The sequence below is a fragment of the Camelus dromedarius genome, chromosome 29 (genome assembly GCF_036321535.1).
Source record: "Camelus dromedarius isolate mCamDro1 chromosome 29, mCamDro1.pat, whole genome shotgun sequence".
NCBI lineage: Eukaryota > Metazoa > Chordata > Mammalia > Artiodactyla > Camelidae > Camelus > Camelus dromedarius.
In genome coordinates this window covers 10744458-10764588 of record NC_087464.1, presented here as the reverse complement: position 1 = coordinate 10764588, position 20131 = coordinate 10744458, and the positions used below count along the sequence as shown (strand labels likewise).

The 20131-nt window shown below is 38.4% G+C and overlaps 1 protein-coding gene across 5 annotated transcripts in view; it reads left to right on the top strand.

Moving 5' to 3' along the window:
- MCTP2 (multiple C2 and transmembrane domain containing 2) overlaps positions 1-20131 on the top strand; it is a 197459-nt gene that overhangs the window by 154947 nt on the left and 22381 nt on the right. For all 5 annotated transcript variants that reach the window (XM_064480545.1, XM_010975713.3, XM_031440500.2 and 2 more), the window contains 3 exons: positions 3998-4120; positions 7019-7060; positions 18959-19068. In XM_064480545.1, the coding sequence (XP_064336615.1) occupies positions 3998-4120; positions 7019-7060; positions 18959-19068 (275 nt within the window). The remainder of the gene's footprint in view (positions 1-3997; positions 4121-7018; positions 7061-18958; positions 19069-20131) is intronic.

Here is a 20131-nt window from a genome sequence, read left to right as displayed (position 1 = left end):
TCCAACTTTTCTTTCTTCTGTCTCCTACATCGTCATTTTTTTCTCCCTCTGTTTCCTGGATCATTTCTACATCCCCTTCCAGCTCCCGCCCTGTTTCTCTGCTCTTCTTTCTAACAAGTTGTTTCATAGGGTTATCTCTACTCACTGTCTACAGTTTTCCTTGTTTCCTCTTAAACTCACTCTTACCTGATTTTTGTCTTATCACTCTACCGAACGGCTCATTTCAAGTCACCATTGACTGATTTTCAGTGACCATCTTATTTAGAAATATGGTGTTGCCCTCCTCTTTAAAATCTTTGTTTATCTTGTTTCGAGGACACCACAGTTTCCTTGTATATCCCTTTTGCTCTGGCTTCTCCTCAGTCTCCTTTTCTGACTCTTAATCTCCTCCAGCCCCTAAATTTATGCTTTTCTAGGGATTACTTCTAGGCCATTTCTCTCTACAGTTCCTTCCTTGCTAAGATGATCCAGTCTGATACCTTTCAATACTGCCTGGGTGCTGACGGTATGCAAATTTGTATCTCTAGCCCTAGCGTCTTTGCTGAATTCTAACCCTCTTAACCAGTGCCTACCATTTGTCTCCACCAGAAAATCTAATAGGTGTCTCAGACTCCCCTTCTCCAAGCCTGCTCTTCCTCCAGCCTTTTATCTCCATTAATAAACCAATCCAGTCTTCCAGTTTGTCAAGCCCCACACCTTGGTGTCTTCTTCGATGATTCCAGTTTTATCTTCTCATTCAAACTGTCTGCGAATCCTCTTGGTCTCCTTTGCAAATAGATTTACATGACCACTTTGTATGAATTGCAATGCCATCACCATAATTCTTGCTCTAACTTGGATCATTGCAACAGCTTCCTAAATGAAACCTGTGCTTCCGCCCTGTCTCTTTGGGGTATGTTCTCATAAGGTACCAGAGTGATCCTGCTTTAATAGGAATCAGATCATGTCACTCTTCTGCTCATAATGCTCTGACAGCTCAACAGCTCCCTTAGAACAAATGCCAAAGACCTTACAGCCGTGGTCCAGGACCCTTAGGACTGACTCCTTTTCCTTTCTCACTTCTTCCCTTTCTAATCTCTTGCTCGTTCTGCATCAGCTGTAGGGGTCCTTGCTATTCTTTGAATATACCAGGTGCGTTCCCACTTCTAGACCCCCTTCTGACCAGAAACACTATGCTCTAGATCTCCACACTTCCTCCAAGGACTTGGCCCGCATGTTGCCCTCTCTGCAAGACTTTCTCCAACCACCCTGCTTATAATTGCAACCCCAGCGCTGGTTGCCTGGTATTCCCTTCCTTTCATCCCTGATTTATTTTGATCCACCCTCCCCATGGCTGTTCTTGTGATCTGATGATATATAATGTATAATTTATTTATTTACCCTTTTCATCCCTAACCCCCCAACACAATGTAAAGCTCCATGAAGGTTGTTTTGGTTGGTTGATTGATTCACTTTGTTCACTCTTGTGTCTAAATAAATATGGTTCATAGTAGGTGTTTAATAAGTAAGTGCCAGGCAGTAAGTTTATGCATGAAGTAAAGCAGTGACAGAAAGATGGGGTTACTGCATAGTTGTAGAAGTTGGGGTGAGGAGGTCACACTTTAGAAGTGAGGAAAATCCACGCCATAGTTTTCCAGTTGAGAGGGTGTGTTCCACCATTTTATGCCTTGGGGTCTGCAAAGAGTGCAGCGTGATTCGGAGTCTAGGGTATGTGGTGGGTGTTGGCTTAGATAAGTTCCTCGTTTTGTATTCCTACCAGGGATGTAGGAGGAACCCAGTTGTTTCACATTCTGTCAACACTTTATCTTGTCAGTTATTATTATTTTTTTAATTTTAGCTTTTCTAACATGTGTGTTTCTTACGGATTTTCATTTGCATTTTCCTGGTGGATCATCATGTCAGATACTTTCCATGAGCTTTTTGGTATTTGTATACATTTGTGTGTGTGTGAAGAATTTGGTCAAATATTTTGCCAATTTTTATTGAGTTTCCTTATTACTAAGTTGTAAAGGATCCTTTATGTATTCCAGATACATGCTCCCTTTCAATACATGTGTAGAAAATATTTTCTCCCATTTTGTGACTTGCTTTCTTTATTTCTTAACAGTGTCTTCCAAAGAGCAAAAGAAGAATTTTAATTAAGTTTATTTTTAATTTTATTTACATTATTTTGTGCTTTTTGTGTCCTAAGAAATCTTTGACCTACCCTTCCCTATGCGAAAGGTTTCTCCTCACGTTTAATCCAGATGTTTTAAAGTTTTAGCATTTACATTTAGATACTATGATTCATTTATAGTCATTATTTATGTATGGTGAGTGGTAAGGGTTAGTGATTTTTTTTTTCCATACATAGATTCAGTTGCTCCAGGGCCATTTGTTGAAAAGACTCTCATTTCTCCCATTGAGTTACATTGGCAATATTCTTAAAAATCAATTAATTGCGTATATATGGATTCTACCTTCTGTTCTATTACTATATCTTTATGATAAATTATATTAAATAGTATAAGCCTTATTTGTTAAAATTGCTTTGACTATTCTGTCATTTCCATTTCCATATAATATTTAGAATGAATTTGTCAATTTCTACAAAATTGGAATTGCTTGTGTCTATAGATGGATTTATGGAGAACTGCCATCTTAACAATATTGAGTCTTCCGATCCGTGAACTAGTGGCATCTCTGTCCACTTCTTTAGATATTCTGTCATGTTCCTCAGTGATGGTTTACAATTTCCACTGAAGAGATCTTGCTCAACATTTTATGAATTTTACTCCCATGTATTTTATAGGTTTTGGTTCTGCTCTAAACGGAAAATTTTAAATTTTATTTTCCGTATTTTTTGCTGCTGGTATATAAAAATGGAATTGATTTTTTTAAAAAAATTACTTTGTACCCTGTGACTGCTGAATTTAATTCTTATTTCTAGGAGTTGCTTTGTAGATTCATTGTAAAAAATAAAAATCAGGTCATCTATAATAAGAGACAATTTTGCTTTTCTCCCTTCTAACACTTATGTGTTTTATTTCATTTCTTTTGCTTTACTGCAATGGCTGGAATATTCAGTCAAATACTGAATAGGAGTAGTGAGGGCAGACATCCTTGCCGTGTCCCTAATTTTAGAACAAATCATGCAGTTTTTCCCCATCATAGAATTATTCTGTGTTCTTCACACAAATTCATCTAAATGAAATCATACAGTATGTGCTCTTTTTTGTATAAGGCTTCTTTCCCTCAGTGTGTTTTTGAGATTTATCCACGTGATTGCATGCCTCAGCAGTTTCCTTCTTAGCATGTGCTGATTTTTTAAAAATCAACTTCTCCAAGCATAACCTACACATAGCAAACTGTTGCCAAATATGATCAAATATAGGATTTTTATAGGTATCTTTTATCAGATTGAGGAAATTCCTTCTATTCATTGTTTGTTAATACCGTTGCATTTTTTGTCAATGTCTTTTTCCACATCTATTGAAATAATTGAATGTTTTTTCTCCTTTATTCTGTCAATATGGTGAATTACACTGATTGTTTTTTTGTTTGTTTAATATGAAACCAACCTTGCATTCTTGGGACATATTCTACTTGGTCACACTATGGTATATATTTTTCATATATTTCATGATTTGATTTGCTATTATTTTTCTTAAGGATGTTTGCATCTTTGTTCCTGTTGCATATTTGCAAATCAAAACCACAGTGAGGTATCACCTCACACTGGTTAGAATGGCCATTGTTAAAAAGCCTACTAAGAATAATGTTGGAGAGGGTGTGGAAAAAGGGAACCCTCCTTCACTGTTAGTGGGAATATAAATTGATGCAGCCTGTATGGAGGTTCCTTAAAAGACTAAAAATAGACTTACCATATGATCCAGCAATCCCTCTCCTGGGCATATATTTGGGGGAAAAAACTATAATTCAAAAAGAGCCGTATTGGTTGTTTTTTTTTTTTTTTTTTTTTCAAACAGTCACATGGTTTTCTTTGCCTTCCAATCAGGTGTTTTTAGTCACCGTCTGGAACTTTGAACTGTACATGATCCCGCTGGCTTTACTGCTGCTCTTTGTCTACAATTTCATCAATCCCACGAAAGGGAAGGTTGGCAGCATACAGGACAGCCAGGTGAGCAAAGATACCAAGAATTCTGAGATTTGACGAGTGAGAAAGGTGTGTTAACAACAAACCACCACCACCACCAAATCGTAGCCCAGGGCCACTGCATTTGAGATGTGAGGAGCAACACTGCACAGGTACATCCATGTTACAGGGAAGATCTCTCATCATGTGTAATCTGGAGTCTTCCTTCTAGGGCATCTTACGTTCCTGAGGCTTGGCCTGCATTCAAAGCAGGAGGTGAGCCATCTGGTTCTTGGTCAGCATTTCCATGCCGGCAGCACACGTCTGTGCGCCCGTCTGGTTCTCCGTAAGGTTCCTGGGAATAACATTCTCAACCACGAGAGAAAAGCCGTGGGTGCCTCCCTTTGCCCTGTCAGGACACACACAGCATCTGGGAGGCTGCCTCAGGCCTCTGCATATGGTTGCCCTGCCCAGTGTTCTTTCCAACCTTTTAGTCTCAGGATTCGCAAAGGCTTCCCAACCCCCAGGGAAATCTGAGAGCGGGTGGGCATGGGCCCCTCTGCTCTTGAATGCCCAAGTATTTCTTGTCCTTCTCCAACTCCCCATGGTGTTAAAGGAGGAACAAGCAAGGCCCCTTCTCAAAGGCATCCCCCACCATTTCCTCTTCTTACTTTTCCTCCAACTCTCCTTCCCCCATCCCTCTTATCCCAGCCCGTAGAGTCTTCTTGTTTTGTTTTGGGTTAGAAGGAACTTGTATTTGTTGACTTGCTTTATGGTATAATCTTGGCAGTCCAGATTCAAGAATCAAGTTTTTCAAACAAAAATCAAATGTCTTGAGCCTTGATAACATCCTTTCTAGAAACGTCATCTCCGTATTGGGTTTTCCAAGACTCACAAGCTGACCAACTTCACTTGTTTTTCCATATAACGGTTTCATTATTTGTATAAAAAATCATCTCTGAAATAATGGTTATTTAAAGAAGGATTCTGGTTTCATTTGGGATGGGAAGATGTCAGGGTGGGGGCGGGAATGAGTGTTGTGGCAGGAAGTAAAACCTCAGAGAAATTCATTATATATTCTGTTTTTGGGAGGGTATATCTCAAGCGGTAGAGCACATGCTTAGCATGCATGAGGTCCTGGGTTCAATCCCCAGTACCTCCTCTAAAATAAATAAATAAACCTAATCCCCCCCAATAAAAACAGTTAAAAAATAAAAAACAGCTTTATAGAAACAAAACAAATATATATATTATTTGGTTTGATTTTTGATTGTGTAGTACAGTAGACATGGGTGTTTATCAATAATGTTGAATCTGAAGATGCTGGAGCCAAGTAACAAATGAATAGTTTTAAAGGACTAACTTTCACAGAGGTACAGATGAGGGAAATTTTTACAGAGAAACATCTGTTATAAAAGTGTTGTCAACTAGCAGTTTTACTAATTTTAATTTTAATTAACTTTATCTTTCTAACTGTATATATGATGTGTATGTTTATAGTGTGTGTATATTGTACATACGTGTATATATAAAGATATATATGTGCATATATGTATATATGTATGTATTTGTAAGCAGGTGGTTATATATGTATAGATGAGTACATAAGTGTACTTGTGTGTGTATGAAACCTTTTTATAATTTACTGAACATTTTCCAAATCATTTCCTAATTTAATCTTGATAACATAACCACGAAGGAGTCAAGAACTATTATTTTCAGTTCATGCTTGATGAAACTAAGGTTCAGAGTGGCAAAGTGATTTGCCCCAAGTCACACAGCAAAACAGCGCTAGAATAGTTCTCAAGCTGAAGGCTTTGTCTGAAGATGAAGACTTCTAATTACAGCATTTTTCCTCCTGTAACATGTTTCCATCACATTTATTTTTATCCGTTTGCTTTCATGAAACATGCTTGCTGCCAACGTTGACTAGCTTAGTTCTCCAGCATCAGTAAGTGTCCCCTAAACAGTTAGTTGGAGCTCCTGGGAATCCTGGGAGTTAATGCAGTACCAGCCCTGGGGGAAATTGCTCAGTGGATTATGGAGTGTGGACATTAGAGAGTTACTCCCTTACAGAAGCATATTAACTATTCTTTTTTTCTTTTGCATCAATGTCGTCTAATTCGCTTGCCTGACTTGGCAAGGTTAAGCAGGAACTGAAAACAGACCCAGGTTTTCGGATACCCAGCATTCTTTTGGAGCTGCCAGATCATTTGATCATGAACCAACATGTGTTATCTTTTAAGTGTAGCCGTGATATGATTAAAACGTACCTATTAAATAGCCAAGATTTCTAAATTAATTCGCACAAGCCCGTCTGCAGCACGGCTGGCGTTGTGGCCCCTGAAGTAAAGCCAGGCATCCTTCAGTCCAGATCAGAGCCTCGAGTTTCTTTCCCTCGCCTGCCCCGCACCCCCCAGCCAATCCCGAAGCCCGAGGAAAGCAATAATATCGTATAGAAAACTTTAACTTACTCTTGAGATTGATTATATTCAGACTAATGCATTTTCTACTGTCTAATGTTTCGGTAATGGCCCCAAAGGAAAAGCACTGTCATTATAACCATGAGCCCAGCACAAACGGAGGATGGTGTTCTCAGCCTTAACGTCACAGCTGGTTCATTTGTCAGAAGAAGAACAAAACTGTTTATAGAAAGTACAACTCCGCAGTGCATTCTCAAGCTGGATGCCTTCAAAGGGCACTTGCCTAATAGCTTTATTTATAGTGAACAGTTTTATGTAGATTCTGCCTGTTGTTTGTAGTCTGGCCACAGCATCCCTGAGCCTTAACAGTGTCCTTTTGTTTTAAGAGGTTATAATGTATTTAAACAATACTAGTGTTTCCACTGTGGAGGAAAACTTTAAGCCTGGGTGTGCATTTCATTTGTGTTTGGCGATTCCGGTCGATGTCTTATTCACAGATTGTTGCGGGTTTTCCTTTCAGGAGAGCACGGACATGGACGAGGAGGAAGAGGAGGATGACAAGGTGGGTGAGCTCAAGGAGAGACACGAAAGGGAGCGTGAATGTTTTCAGCATCCTTCTGGGTTGAGTCAAACTCTGTATTTTTTTTTTTTTTTTTTTTTTACCTACTATGGAGTGCCCAGTATAGTAACATTCTTGTGACTTATAAAGGCTATCCCTTTTTAAGATTTTTTTTTTTTTTTTTTAATGAGGATGAAAAGGAGTGACCTGTAAGGAGTAACTGAAATGTAATAAAAGCGAGCCTCTCGGAGGCCTGTCATTTGAGGCAAAGACTAGCCTTCCCCGTGGTGGATGAAAGGGAGATGAAAGGCAGCCCAGGAAGTCAAGAGTAAATCAAGCAGAATTGCTGCTCCTTTAGGCTCGTGTCTGCTCTCTGCGGGGTGGTCACCCACTTCAGAACCTGTCACTTTCCCAGATGTTGCTGGCAACGTTTTCAACTCTCTGTCTGTGTACATCTGTCCTCTTTCTCCCCCTGGGAGAATCTCTCAAATCTGCTGCTTTTGTTGTCATTACGCTTTTCAGACAAACCTTCTGGAATAAAACGGAAAAAAAAAAAAAAAAAAAAAAAAAAGAAAGTGAAAATGCCAAGTAAGATGCTACCAGCTTCACGGCTTTCCCGTCCCTTAGAACCTGTGGGACAGGGTGCCACTGTGGCGGAGGCTGGCGAGAGAGGAAAAGGGCAAAAGGGGGAAACTTAAAGAGTTAAATATCCGAAAAATAATATTAATAAAAGACTTACATATCCAATATAAAATGCCCAGGAAGCAGAAATGAATTCAAAGACATTAACTCCATGAGATAGACAGCTTTAAGATTAATTGAGCGAGCCAGATGATTTTGCCCATTTGAAGCAAGTTGGGCAGATTACAAATTAAGTCTAATTTGTTGTGCTGAAATGATCATTAATAGCAAAATTAGAAAATAAAGTATAGTATTTTTTTTAAAAAGAGGATCGACCCTTGTTTTAGAATAAAGGTCACACGATGTAGCTTTGTTCTTGCTGGATGGATGTGAGGGGCTTCTGAGTGACAGAACTCCTTGAACATTCAAAATCATCACAGCTAAGCTCACGTGCACCATGGGATGTTTCACCAAAGGAAACGCAAATATTAAGGAAATGATTTTAAACCTACGCTAGGCGTAATTGTCACTTTTATTAACCAACGTTTGGAAGTGAGGAAGACTGCTTTCTGTTTGGCCAACTCTGTGTGAATGAATCACCTGTGGAAGAGGACCTCTTCTGCCCTTTAGAGATAATTGTGACCATGGGGTTTTGTCCCATCTGATAAAGAAGAAATCCAACAGGAAGGCAACGAATGAAAAAATGGAGCTCAGTCAAGTGGGAGGCAGCAAATCCAGGCCATGTAAGTTTGGATCACTGGTTTTCAGGATCTTGCCATCCTCAACGGCTGCCTGGGGACCTGGGAGCGTGGCGGTAGCTTCGCATCGAGCCTTTCTGGGTGAGCATAACTGAGTGGGAACCACAACATCCACGTGGATGAGCTTGGGAGCTGCTGTCTTCATCCAGACACAGCCCTGTACACAACAGTTGTGTCAGCCCATCCCGCATGGAGGGTGCTAACTCCGGGGCTCGCCGTGTTTCCTCTGGGGCAGGTCCATTCTTGAGATCCTTTGATTTTAGTGTTTGTAACACCTTAATCACCACAGCATGGCCATATTGGTTTTGCTCCCTCAGTTTGATATTTCTACCAAACCTTCTAGAGGACCAAGTCTGAAATGAAATGTTGACTTCTACTTATGCCACTTCTGCTGAACCCAGTCCTTCTACTGCTAGGGGAGACTGGCAGACTTTGTGGTCCCTGCCCACATCTCTTCCCTCTCACCTCTCTTAAGAGATCTGTAAAGTAGAGGGATTTTCAACTTTGCAACTCCTGGAGCTCGCGCACGTCCACATCTGTATTACGCTTCATCATTTCCCATCTGCCCATGGCAGCCTCCGCGACCCGACACAGGCACCGGCCACTCCCCTCCACGGCGTGCCGAATCAAAGGGCTTCCCCGCAGCACCCTTCCGGCTTCTGTAGTGTGTTAGACATGACAGACCGTGCTTCTGGGATCTGTAACGCACCCAGGGAGAGATGAACTGTTTACAGATGATAAACACACAGCCGCTTCCTTCCAAACCAGAGGAGGAGAGGGACTCCTTCCTACCCAAACTATCCATCTTGAAAGTGACACTCCTTAATTGCCAGCGCCCCTTCCCACCAAATAGCACCGCGGACAACTGGCAGATGAAAGCGTGCCGGGGGCCCCTTGGCACAGCTCCCTGGGGAGATGGACGCACTCCCACATTCTGCCTGTCTGCGAGGCACAGACCAGGACACCGTCTGGGCTCTGTCATACTTTTATTGTCAGGAACAGGGATTGTTGCAAAATGACATCACTGGAGCCTCTTGCTTCTTCTCATTGTTAAAAGTCCATGGTAAATGACCTGTATTTTTATTTTTTTAAACTTTTAAAAATTTTTTATTTTTTATTTTTTTTAGAGACCAAGTGAGACGCCACAATTTTGCCTTCCTTTCTTTTGTGGACTTTGTTATAATGTAGAACCTTCCAGGAAACTGGTGTTTTGGCTTTTAGGAAATTAAATGAACAAACTGAACTTTGAAGAGAGGAATTCTTTCTTATACCTGACGGTCCACGCATGAAATGGCTTGTTACGGTTATAATTTGCTGGGGACCCCAGAACAAGCAGATAATGGTGAAGTTCAGCCAACAGCAATCAGCTGACATTTCCTATTTGTATTAGATTCCATATGTGGAATTCTTCTATGTGGACCTTATTTGTACAGATGGATTACAATGAAAATTGCATTAATTTTCTACACAGTAAAGGTCAGTAATTGAAGCATGAACCAAGAAGCTATTGTGTAAAATGTTGTATCCCATATTTAGGAAAGGTCACATAAAGCAATGATATCTTGTTTTCATTGCAGAAGGTATAAATACTTGCATTAGAGTTTCTTTCTGGCTTCCAGCCCAGCAATCACTTAGATAGAATATTTTGGCATTTACTGTTAACATCAGGAAGAAAGAGTCATAAGGGCATGTAATCCAAGAAAAACAAAACAAAAAAACACCTGCCTGCTGCTGTCGTAAAGCAAGTGCACTGTGATGCCTGCGCTGTGGGTTGGTTGGTTTTAACTCAGCTGTCAGAAATAGGACCTGCGTGATCTGTTCTTTCAAGATTATCAATAAGTTCACAATTGCCTGACGGTGTTTAGGGGGAGAAAATCATCCTTTCATGTCAATTATGGGTGAAAAACAGGTATGGATTTTTCCTTTAAGAAAATAGGAAACTACTACATTTTTGTTGATCGATTGTGGAGCATTTTATAATGAAAAGATGCAGACGACTATTACGTCTATATTTTCTTTTCACAAATTAGGATGTTATCATTCAAATTTAAGTTTGTTTTTTTTTTTTGAAGTACAGTCAATTACGATGTGTCTATCTCTGGTGTACAGCACAATGTCCCCGTCATGCACATACATACATATATTCGTTTTTATTTTTTTTCCATTACAGGTTATTACAAGCTATTGAGCATAGTTCCCTGTGCTATACCAAAGAAACTTTTTTTTAAATCTATTTTTATATATAGTGGTGAACATTGGTAAATCTCAAAGTCCCAGAATTACCCCCTCCCACCTAAGTCTGTTTTAAGCCATCAAATCTTTTAAAAATGATTTTCATCATGCAGATTGATTAAGCCGCTCCTCACTAACCAAGCTGATTCTTCTTCTTAGAGCGAGAAGGACGTGGCAGATGTGTGTAGGAATTCTTGTTATAAAGGAACCTGCGAAGTCCTTTGGATGAGTCGTTTAGGGCCGTCTTGCCTCGTCCTCTGTGCTTCCTTTTTCTAGAAAGAGAAGAAGATCTATGGCATCTCATCCAGAGAACACTGTCATTCTTGGAGGAGTCTCCTTAACAATTTAATAATGAGAGTAGTTTTGCCTGTGATTCTTTTGTGCCTTCTTAAGATTGTCGAAAACACAGCTAATTAGTTTGGTCAGTGATTTTTTTTTTTTTTTTTGGTTGGTTGGTTTTAAATTTAACTAAGCTATGGTCCTTTAAGATGATAAAGTATGGTTATTTTTAAGAAAATGAAAAATCAGATAATATCTTTGAAAGGTTAACAGTAGTTGAACACACACACATGCACACATATTTTAAATGCATGTACAGTCTACACACAGGGCATATTTTAGAGGACCTGCTCATTGATAATTTTCAGGAGAATAAAGTAAATGGTCGTTCTGCCTTAACTCCTTTTAATTTGAATTAATATTACTGTTAGTGATGAAGCGATGCAATTGTTAACATTTCGACTCTACCGTCTTAACTTCCAAGATTTTATTATTAAAATGGAGCCCAGCCAATTCTTAATTTTCAGTTTATACATGTTTTGAATGAAAAAGGATTGGCTTCCCCATTTCCTGCAGTCTTTTCTCTGACACATCGTCTTGCTCAGATTTTCCTTTCAGAAATTCTAACTTCCATTCTTAAAAAATGCTTGGCTCCATTACCTTCAGAAGTAGCCCAGAAATGTTATTAATCCGACATTTTGAAGCATTATTCATCCTGCTGCTAGCAAGCTCACTAATATATCCCTAGTACTTAGGAATTTTCTTTGTAATTTCTACTGTAAAGATCATACTTGGTATGTTACCCACAAATACTGTGAAATATGATACACCAGCCTATAAGTTAGATGAATTATCTGTCCTTTTATTAGCTAATGTGTATTGTCTCAGGCTCTGATTTTATAGAGTATGCTATACCTGGATATATATCTTGCCATTGCCTAAATTTTCTACATTCTACTGATATCAAATACATTGGATGTGGTATCTCTGTTATCCACAAGTCATTATTTTTCTGAGGATAGTGGCTATTGTGTCTTTCCTACTAAAATCCTCTCTGTTTCAGTGTGGTTTGCTCTAGATCCCAAATATCCAATGAGTTTGCAAGGTAATTGATAGATAATTTACAAAATAATTGACAAAAAGGTGGGGACACAACTTTTTCCTCAAGGGGAAAATAGTAATTTAAAGTAGGTAATAAATGGCACAAAAGTTATGTTTAGAATGAGACCATTTTGAGTAAGTTATTTAAACGATTAGATTTATGAAGTTACTCGTATTTGTAGAGGGTTTACAGTTTGCAGGCTGTTTTATATGCTTTAGCTCATTCACTACTTAAAATAAACCATTAAACTTGATATTATTTTCCCCATCTGCAAATGAATAAACTCAGGTTAAGAGAGATCTAATCACATATCTGGGATTTCCCAACCAGGATAGTAGCAAGATTCAAATTCAGCTCCTCTGATTGAAATCCTGTTTATTTTGGACCATGTTACATTGTTATGGAGAAGATATATTAATTTATTGGTCCATTTTTCCACATTATTGTTGACAGTGTTTATGAAGCGTTTTCTCTGTATCAGAGCCCCTGTGGGTACAAAGATGACAACTGTAAACATGACGCTCAAAGCACACAATCAGAGCCCAGTGGGATTGCTACTTCCATCAAAGTTTGTACACTGTGTTGGGCATTAGAGGTGCAGAGCCTGGCTAGTCAGGTGATAAATCACCAAAGGTGATGTTTGAGCTGAGTCTTAGGTGATAAATATTTTATCTTCCACCCTCCTTACTCCCCCACCTCAAAGAAAGCTAAAGGACACGCATGGCTAAATTGGCAACTGCAACATTGTGTGTTTACCTATGGTGGTTACAGTCACAGAAAACCACTAGCCCATTTGCCTTGTGGTGACGTGGCATCTGCCATTTGGCTCAAAGAAACTTTTAAGGAAATCTGTCTTCCCAGGGTCTAAATTCCAAATAATCTTTTTTCCAAACTTCTCTCAATTTTTCCGTTGTGTTATATGAACGTCTTCCCCATGATGTTGTGTTCATTCTTTTTACCTTTTCAGCCCTCTCATTTGATACCAGATGATTCTTGTTGCAGGTCAAAGAAACATGTTGGTAAATTCCAATCAGCGTGGAAGGGCTTTCTGTAATGAACAGATAGTTAGAGCAGCTTACAGCTACCTAGAAATGATACTGATTCAAAATCCAGTCTGTTTTATATTCATTTCCTGAAGCAAAAATACTACTTGCGAAGGACGTATTCTCCTGAAAGGGTACAGACTTTTCCCCCCATTTTAATAGCATGCACCATGGAGTGAGTGAGTGTGTGAGTGTCTGTGTGTGTGTGTGTGAGAATGTCTGTGTGTCCATGCACACAGGACATATCTCATGGGAAGGAGCCCTAAAGACAGTTCCCAGTGCATTAAGCCAGATTCCCAACGAACAATTTTTAATCTTGTGTATCAGAAATATTACTTCTTGTTCTTTGTTATGACAGATGCTGAGAGGTTTTTTTTCCTTCATGCTAAATGCCACTCAGCCTATTTCTGATGTTGATAATTCTTCAAGTTTTCAAATTGCAGGCTTTTAATATTCAAAGGGATGAAACAGACCAAACGCATTTCCATTTAAAGTCTAAAGTCTCCTTTGTACGTCTTTGCTCTGGATGTTTGATAGTACTGGGACGATCTGGAGAGAGAACTTTTGCATAGATTCCTTTTGGGAATCCTGTGCATCCTGTGGCAAATGCTACTCAATTTTTAAGTATGTCAAAAGATGATTTCCTGACGTGGTCAATTTTCAGGACTATCTTGGTTTTGCTTAGGGATGAGATTTTTTCCCTAAATCAGAACATGTGGGGAAGATTTAAAGTAACATACTGATTCTATAATGAGGTCTTAGTTGTAAATTCACCTTGATGGTGTTAATTCTCTCCCAGAGACTCAGAGATAGTTTCTTATACCTACAGAGCTATGCTCTTTGGAGACGTGGGGAAGCCAACAAGGCATTGAAGAAGGAAAGGGTCACTGCACGATTTATTCTTTCATTTATTTATTGTTTTTAATTCTTACAGAAAAACTATATTACAACACAGGCACATTGTTTATTCTTCATTCAACTGCCTCTAAAATTAGCCAGAAGACTCAGTTTTTTTGGACATTTTATACACAAATAGGCAGTGGAAAAATGGTGATCTTGCCTTCACTGTTTATAATAATATGCATTTTATATAATAATATGCATACTATTTAATAATATGCATTTTTAGATGATAGCATTGGAGTTTATCTTTATTTTTCTTACAGTTATTATTACAATCACATCATTCTCCTTACACTCATTCTCTGTAGTGTATATAACAAAACAAAGGAACCTTTTGAAATTTGAATTCTGGATCTGAAAAATTCCATGCTGTCATCTCTTCTGTTAAATGGTGATGCGTGCTCGCTCATAAAGGAGACCCCAAATCATGTGAATTTTACCCAGGCCTCTGTGTTTTTTCAAGTTTGTAATGAGAAGTAAAATCCATTCTTCCTCAAATGTAGGGATCTCAAAATACATGTTCAGCCACAGTTATCTTGTTCACTGGTGTAATCACACCAGTGGCCATCCCTGTTTCCATTACACATTTCCCTCTATATCAATTGGAAGCCTTGCATGTTAAGGAAAAACGTAAGCACAGATGATAACCGTTCGTCTTTCTGAATGAGTCGGTTGCTCTTCCTGGGCAATTTGGTAGCAGCAGCAGATGTAATACTGTGTTTGCTAAACTGTGTTATCACCACATTCCCTGGTTCAATCTGAAACGTGTAAATAAAGCCAGCATGATGCAGAGAGGACTGCCAGCTGATCTTTCGTGCAACACAGGGCAGCATGAGCAGACTTGTCCTGGAAGATCATTGCTTTTGAAACTTGAACGCATCCCAGTGTTTTCTTTAAACTAGACAAGAAGGTTATTCATTTCTTTTGTCTCATTGCGTGCTTGAGGGCAAAGGACTTAAATGTTTATGAAGCACCTGGAGCGTACCAAGTGCTTTACATACGACAGAATATTTAATTCTCCGGACACTCCAATCAGGATAGGGACTAGGGTCTCCCCTTCCCAGAGAGCAGAACTGTGACTCAGGAACGGTTAGGAACTTGACATGGTAACAAAGCTAGTGGATGACGGGACCAGTGTTAAACTCAGTTCCCTCTGACTCGATGGCCTGTTATTAATAAAATATGCAGGCCTGCGGAGTTGGCACATCTTAGAGTTTTGTTTTTTTTTCTCTTAACTTTTCATCTGTTGTTGCAAACCCTAGTGACTCCAGCTCCTACATAAATTGCATATACTTTTTTATAACGTAAATTACTGTATTATCTTATGTAAATTATCCATAAATAAAGTTTACTAAAATGTTTAGCAAGAAAAGTTAAAAAGTAAATAAGAACGGAAAGAAATAATTTCCCCAAATATTTTGAAAAGGCCTAATTTAACATACATTCTCATGAAAATTGGGGAAAATAACACTGGAAAGGAACAGTAGGTAGAAATACGTAACTGAACAAGGTGTCTAAAGTCGTGTGTTATATAGTAAGTTGAGAGAGAACAGAGACCCACAGACACCAAAGAAGCAAATGACAAAAAGGGCAAGTGTGAGCTGAATGCCTGCCTTGGGGATCGTCCACTAGACACTTAAGGGCTTCCTGCCATGGAGAGGACACTTGCTCTGGAGTTAATAGTCCTGGGCTGGAATGCTCTGCCCCTGTACATGTGAACATAGTCAAATGTGGACATAGACGCATCGCATAAGCTCACGGGTTTAATCACACCAGTGCCATCACATTTCCCTCTATAAATTGGAAGCCTTGCATGTTAAGGAAATATATAAGCACAGATGATAAACATCCCCCAAAGCTATTGAACTCTTGTGGAAAAAGAAATCTCTCCAGTGTTTGTTGCATTTTGATTGTATCAGTTGGAAATTTTTTAAATCAAAATCTTTGATGACTGAAAATGCTAAGTAACTGCACCTTTGGAAGCTTTTAGTGAATGGAAGTGAATTTAAAAAGGGCTGGCAAAAAAGATCCTGAAAGTTTTTTCTTTACAAAAGCACGGGATGTTCAGCACAAAGCAAGCTAGGAGGACAAATGCTGTGTGTGATTCAGTGTTTAAGTTCTGAAGTTACACTTGGGATTATCTCAATTTGTGGGATTAAAAAACTGTTGATTTTGAATAGGATAAATATATATTCTACCCAGGAATGGAAGGAAATTTGAGAAGCCATTTATTTTTCAGCATAAATTTTGTAAAACATTCAAAAGAATCGTAGACATGACTTATTTGAAGTTTTGTCTTGAAAAGCATGGTTGACAGAAATTTCATATGAATGGATACACAATATAGCACCTTTAAAAATATTTCGGGTGAAATATCTACAAATTTTAATATTTAAAAAGTAGAATAGAGAGTGTTCTCCATGGATCACATTTTTGTTGTGTTTTTAAGGTACCTTAGTGCCTAAAGAGAACTTTTGTAATTAAAATTATGATCTACAGTAGAGTCAATTAAAGGTATCAATTTAATGACCATTAAATGCAACTCTGAAGATAATTAAGAACGAGTTTGTGAAATATAAATCAAAAGATGACATTAAAAAGTACATTTTTTTAAAAAGTAATCCTGACATGGGACTATAAACAGATATAACTAGGAAACTAAATATATGAATATGTAGCATGAATAGTCATTCTTCATGTATCGTTTTAAAAAATTCAGATAATATAAACAAATTAATTTTGTTTCAGTACATCTAAAGTGTATTTTTGTTTTGAAACCCATGTTATTATGAAAATAAGTAAAAATGAAATAATTATATAGATCCACCAGTATAATAAATCCAAGTTGCTCGTTGATAAATACTTCAAAAATTATATAACTCTTGATTATTTTCACTCTGAAAAATGTAAAGATGTGGTCAATAAATTGTTGTATGTGTTGTCCTAGATACTTTGGAATTCCGTAGCCTAGCCTTAGAATATTGGATACTCAAACTAAAACATCAAATTCACTAAAAAGTAAAAGAACATTGTGAGAATCACTTATTATTTTGGTATACTAACTCAGGCTCTTCATCACAATCAGAACCTCAGTATTTGGGTGTCTCATAGGCAAAAAAAAAAAAAAGTAAAAATAAAAATAAATCAGTTTATAGGGGGAAAAAACTGAAATTGGAGATTTTTATGAAATTGAGCCACATGGAAATTTGAGTCATTTTCCAAGAAATTGTTTTGACCTAAACTCTATGCTGCTGAAAAGAGGAAGCCACTTGTGCTCTTTGGGTCACATTCCCTGGTGCTTTCAAACCCTCCTTTATAAACATGAATAATTCTGTGACAGACAGAGATGGGTTTTCACCATTGTGCCCATTAATAGATGTTGCTGGATTGCTGAGCATGAATTAAGCCACGCTGCCAGCGTATCCAATTTGTAATGCAAACTGCTTGAAGAATTAGAGTGAGTAAGAGAGTAAGAGAAATCAGAAATTTAAAATGAGAGTGAGAAAGTAAAAATGTCTTGCAAGTTTTACTTTGCCAGAGGAAGCATCGAGTGTGACTTCTGCTTCTGGACAGAATGGTTGGTTAGAGTACAGCCCAGAAGATACGAAGGCAGTCAAACCATCCCAGCAGCCTTCCTAAAAAGCGAGCAGCAATGGTGCATTCTAAACTCTGCCCCTCTCTTTGGACTATTTAAGCCAAGTAGCTGCACAAACAAGGTTAGATGCAGGAAGGGAAATCTGTGCTTTTACTGGTCACTGCGGTCTCTAGCAGGTGGCGTGTTTTCCTTCACCCATCCATGATGGAACAGAGAATATACAAGATGAGAATGAGGTTTTTTTTTTTTTTTCCTTTTGCTACAAAGAAGAAATAGTCTCTTAAATTTAGAAGATTTTGCTCAATAATTTAGTACAATTCTAACCCAACCAAACTTTTAGAAAAAAAAGTTTGATTATATTTATTGGAAGTTTTAGGTATTATACTTTTAATGTAGCAGCTGCAGTGACCCAGCTAGGTATGAGCGGAGAAGACACTAACAAAATCCTGGTTACAAGAGAGTTCATAATGGCGCTCGAATCTGGTGTCAGAATATAAGAGATTGTGTAAAAATGCTGCTCTATAGGGAATCACCTTTCCTCCACTATTTGAGTAATTTCTAAATGATTTTTATAAGCACTAGCTACCTAACATGGTAAAACCCATTTAAAGTTTTCTATAAGCAAAGTAAGGATACTGTTCTTAGAAAGGTGAAGTCCGTTTCATATAAACAAAGATGGAGAAAAAGGGACTTATATTTGCTTACGTTTCCACAAAAGAAGAAACAATCAATTGTTGAGCATCCTCCTCGGGGACAACTGGGTAGGATGCCGCCCCCAATAGCGTACTAACTGGGGACTTTGTAGCCTGTCTCCAGCAGTTACTGTATTTCTGAAGGGCTCACCAAAGGATAATTGAAATGTTCATCAGACCCACAGTGGACTTAATACATGTTTAAATATGCAGTTGAGTTTGACTAAGAGGTCAAACTATGCAACATACCATTTGGTGTTATTGTTTGCCAGCTGGAATCCTTTCTGAAGGACTCATAGGAGAAGGGAAGTGAGCTAACGTTGTGAAGACAGAGAAGAGACAGGGGCAACCAATGGAAGGGATTGCAGTGTCCTCGGGCAGAAGCTGCAGCTCCACAGGGAAAAGAAGTTCTTGCTTGGTTCCCTGGGGCTCCCATTCATCAGCTCATGATAGGAAGGTAGTGACTGATGCTTGCATCCTACAGGTGGTCACATCTGAATGAGTAGGGATTTGGGGAAATTAGTAAAGTATTTTAAATTGAGAAAAATGTAAGTTTATCTCCTGGAATCATTCTATTGATAATAACCATGTTATTTTAACATGGCAGAATAATTTCTATAACAGGACAATAAAACAATGAAGTAACTAAGTTAAATCTTGCTTTTATGTTTCTTAGGAATCTGAGAAAAAGGGCTTAATTGAAAGAATCTACATGGTACAGGATATTGTTTCGACTGTTCAAAACATCTTGGAGGAAATAGCTTCTTTTGGAGAAAGAATTAAAAAGTAAGTTCTACGTCTGTGTTTTGGTGTTTGAAGTGGAGTGGCCATCCACAGGGACAAGCAGGGGTGGGGTGCATGGGGGAGGGTGGGATCAGAAGATGAAAAAGCAAACAAAAACAAAAGCAACAGTTTGGGGCAAATCCTGTTAACCTTGGGTGGTTGGTTCTTTGGGCTTGTCAACTTCAGGATGGGCAGGGACCCAGAACTGGGGTGACCATATAGCCCAATTTACACCAGTTGTCCCAGCATAAGTAGTATTAGTGCCTCTCTTCATTCTCAAGTGATAATGATAAAAGGTTTAAGTGATAAACTGTAGATTAAAAAAATAGATTATTCTAAACAGAAAAATGGAAGCAAATATGCTCTTAAGGAACCTTTTTCATCTGAACCACAGGATACAGTAAATGCCTTGAGCGAATTTTTTTCTCTATTTTCCAAAGAATGGTACATAACTCGTAGCATCGCAGAGGCAAAGACATGAAGTTAATTCATCACGTGCGTGGATACCTTGGGATAGGGGTCAACAGACTTTCCCCCTAAAGGGCCCAAGAGTAAATGTTTTCAGCTTTGTGGACTATGTAGTTTCTGTCACAACTGCTCAGCTCTCTCGTTTAAGTGTAAATGCAGTCATAGTTGACCTGGAAATGAATGGATGTGGTATGTGTTCCAATAAAACTTTATTTACAGAAACAAGTGGCAGGCTAGATTTGACTCAGATCCATAGCTTACCATCCCCCAGCCTTAGGGCATAATAAAGTCTCAATTGAGAAGAATCTTTCTGTGATTCGTGTCTTTGTTGGTTTGTTGTGTCTTACACATTGTGAACTCTGCATTACTTGGTCTTTATTTGATACCAATGAACAGAACAGATTTTTTTTTTTCCTTTTGAATTGTAAGCGTATTGTGTTCCCCCTTTAAATCCAGAATTGTCAGCCATATTGTTCTTTCTGAAGATTAATTAATTTTTCTTATTTTATTGGCCATTTGAGTTTCTTTGAATAAAGAACATCTAGAACATTTAGAAATTACATAGATAAAGAAGAGGTTCAAATTAGTGCTAAAAGCC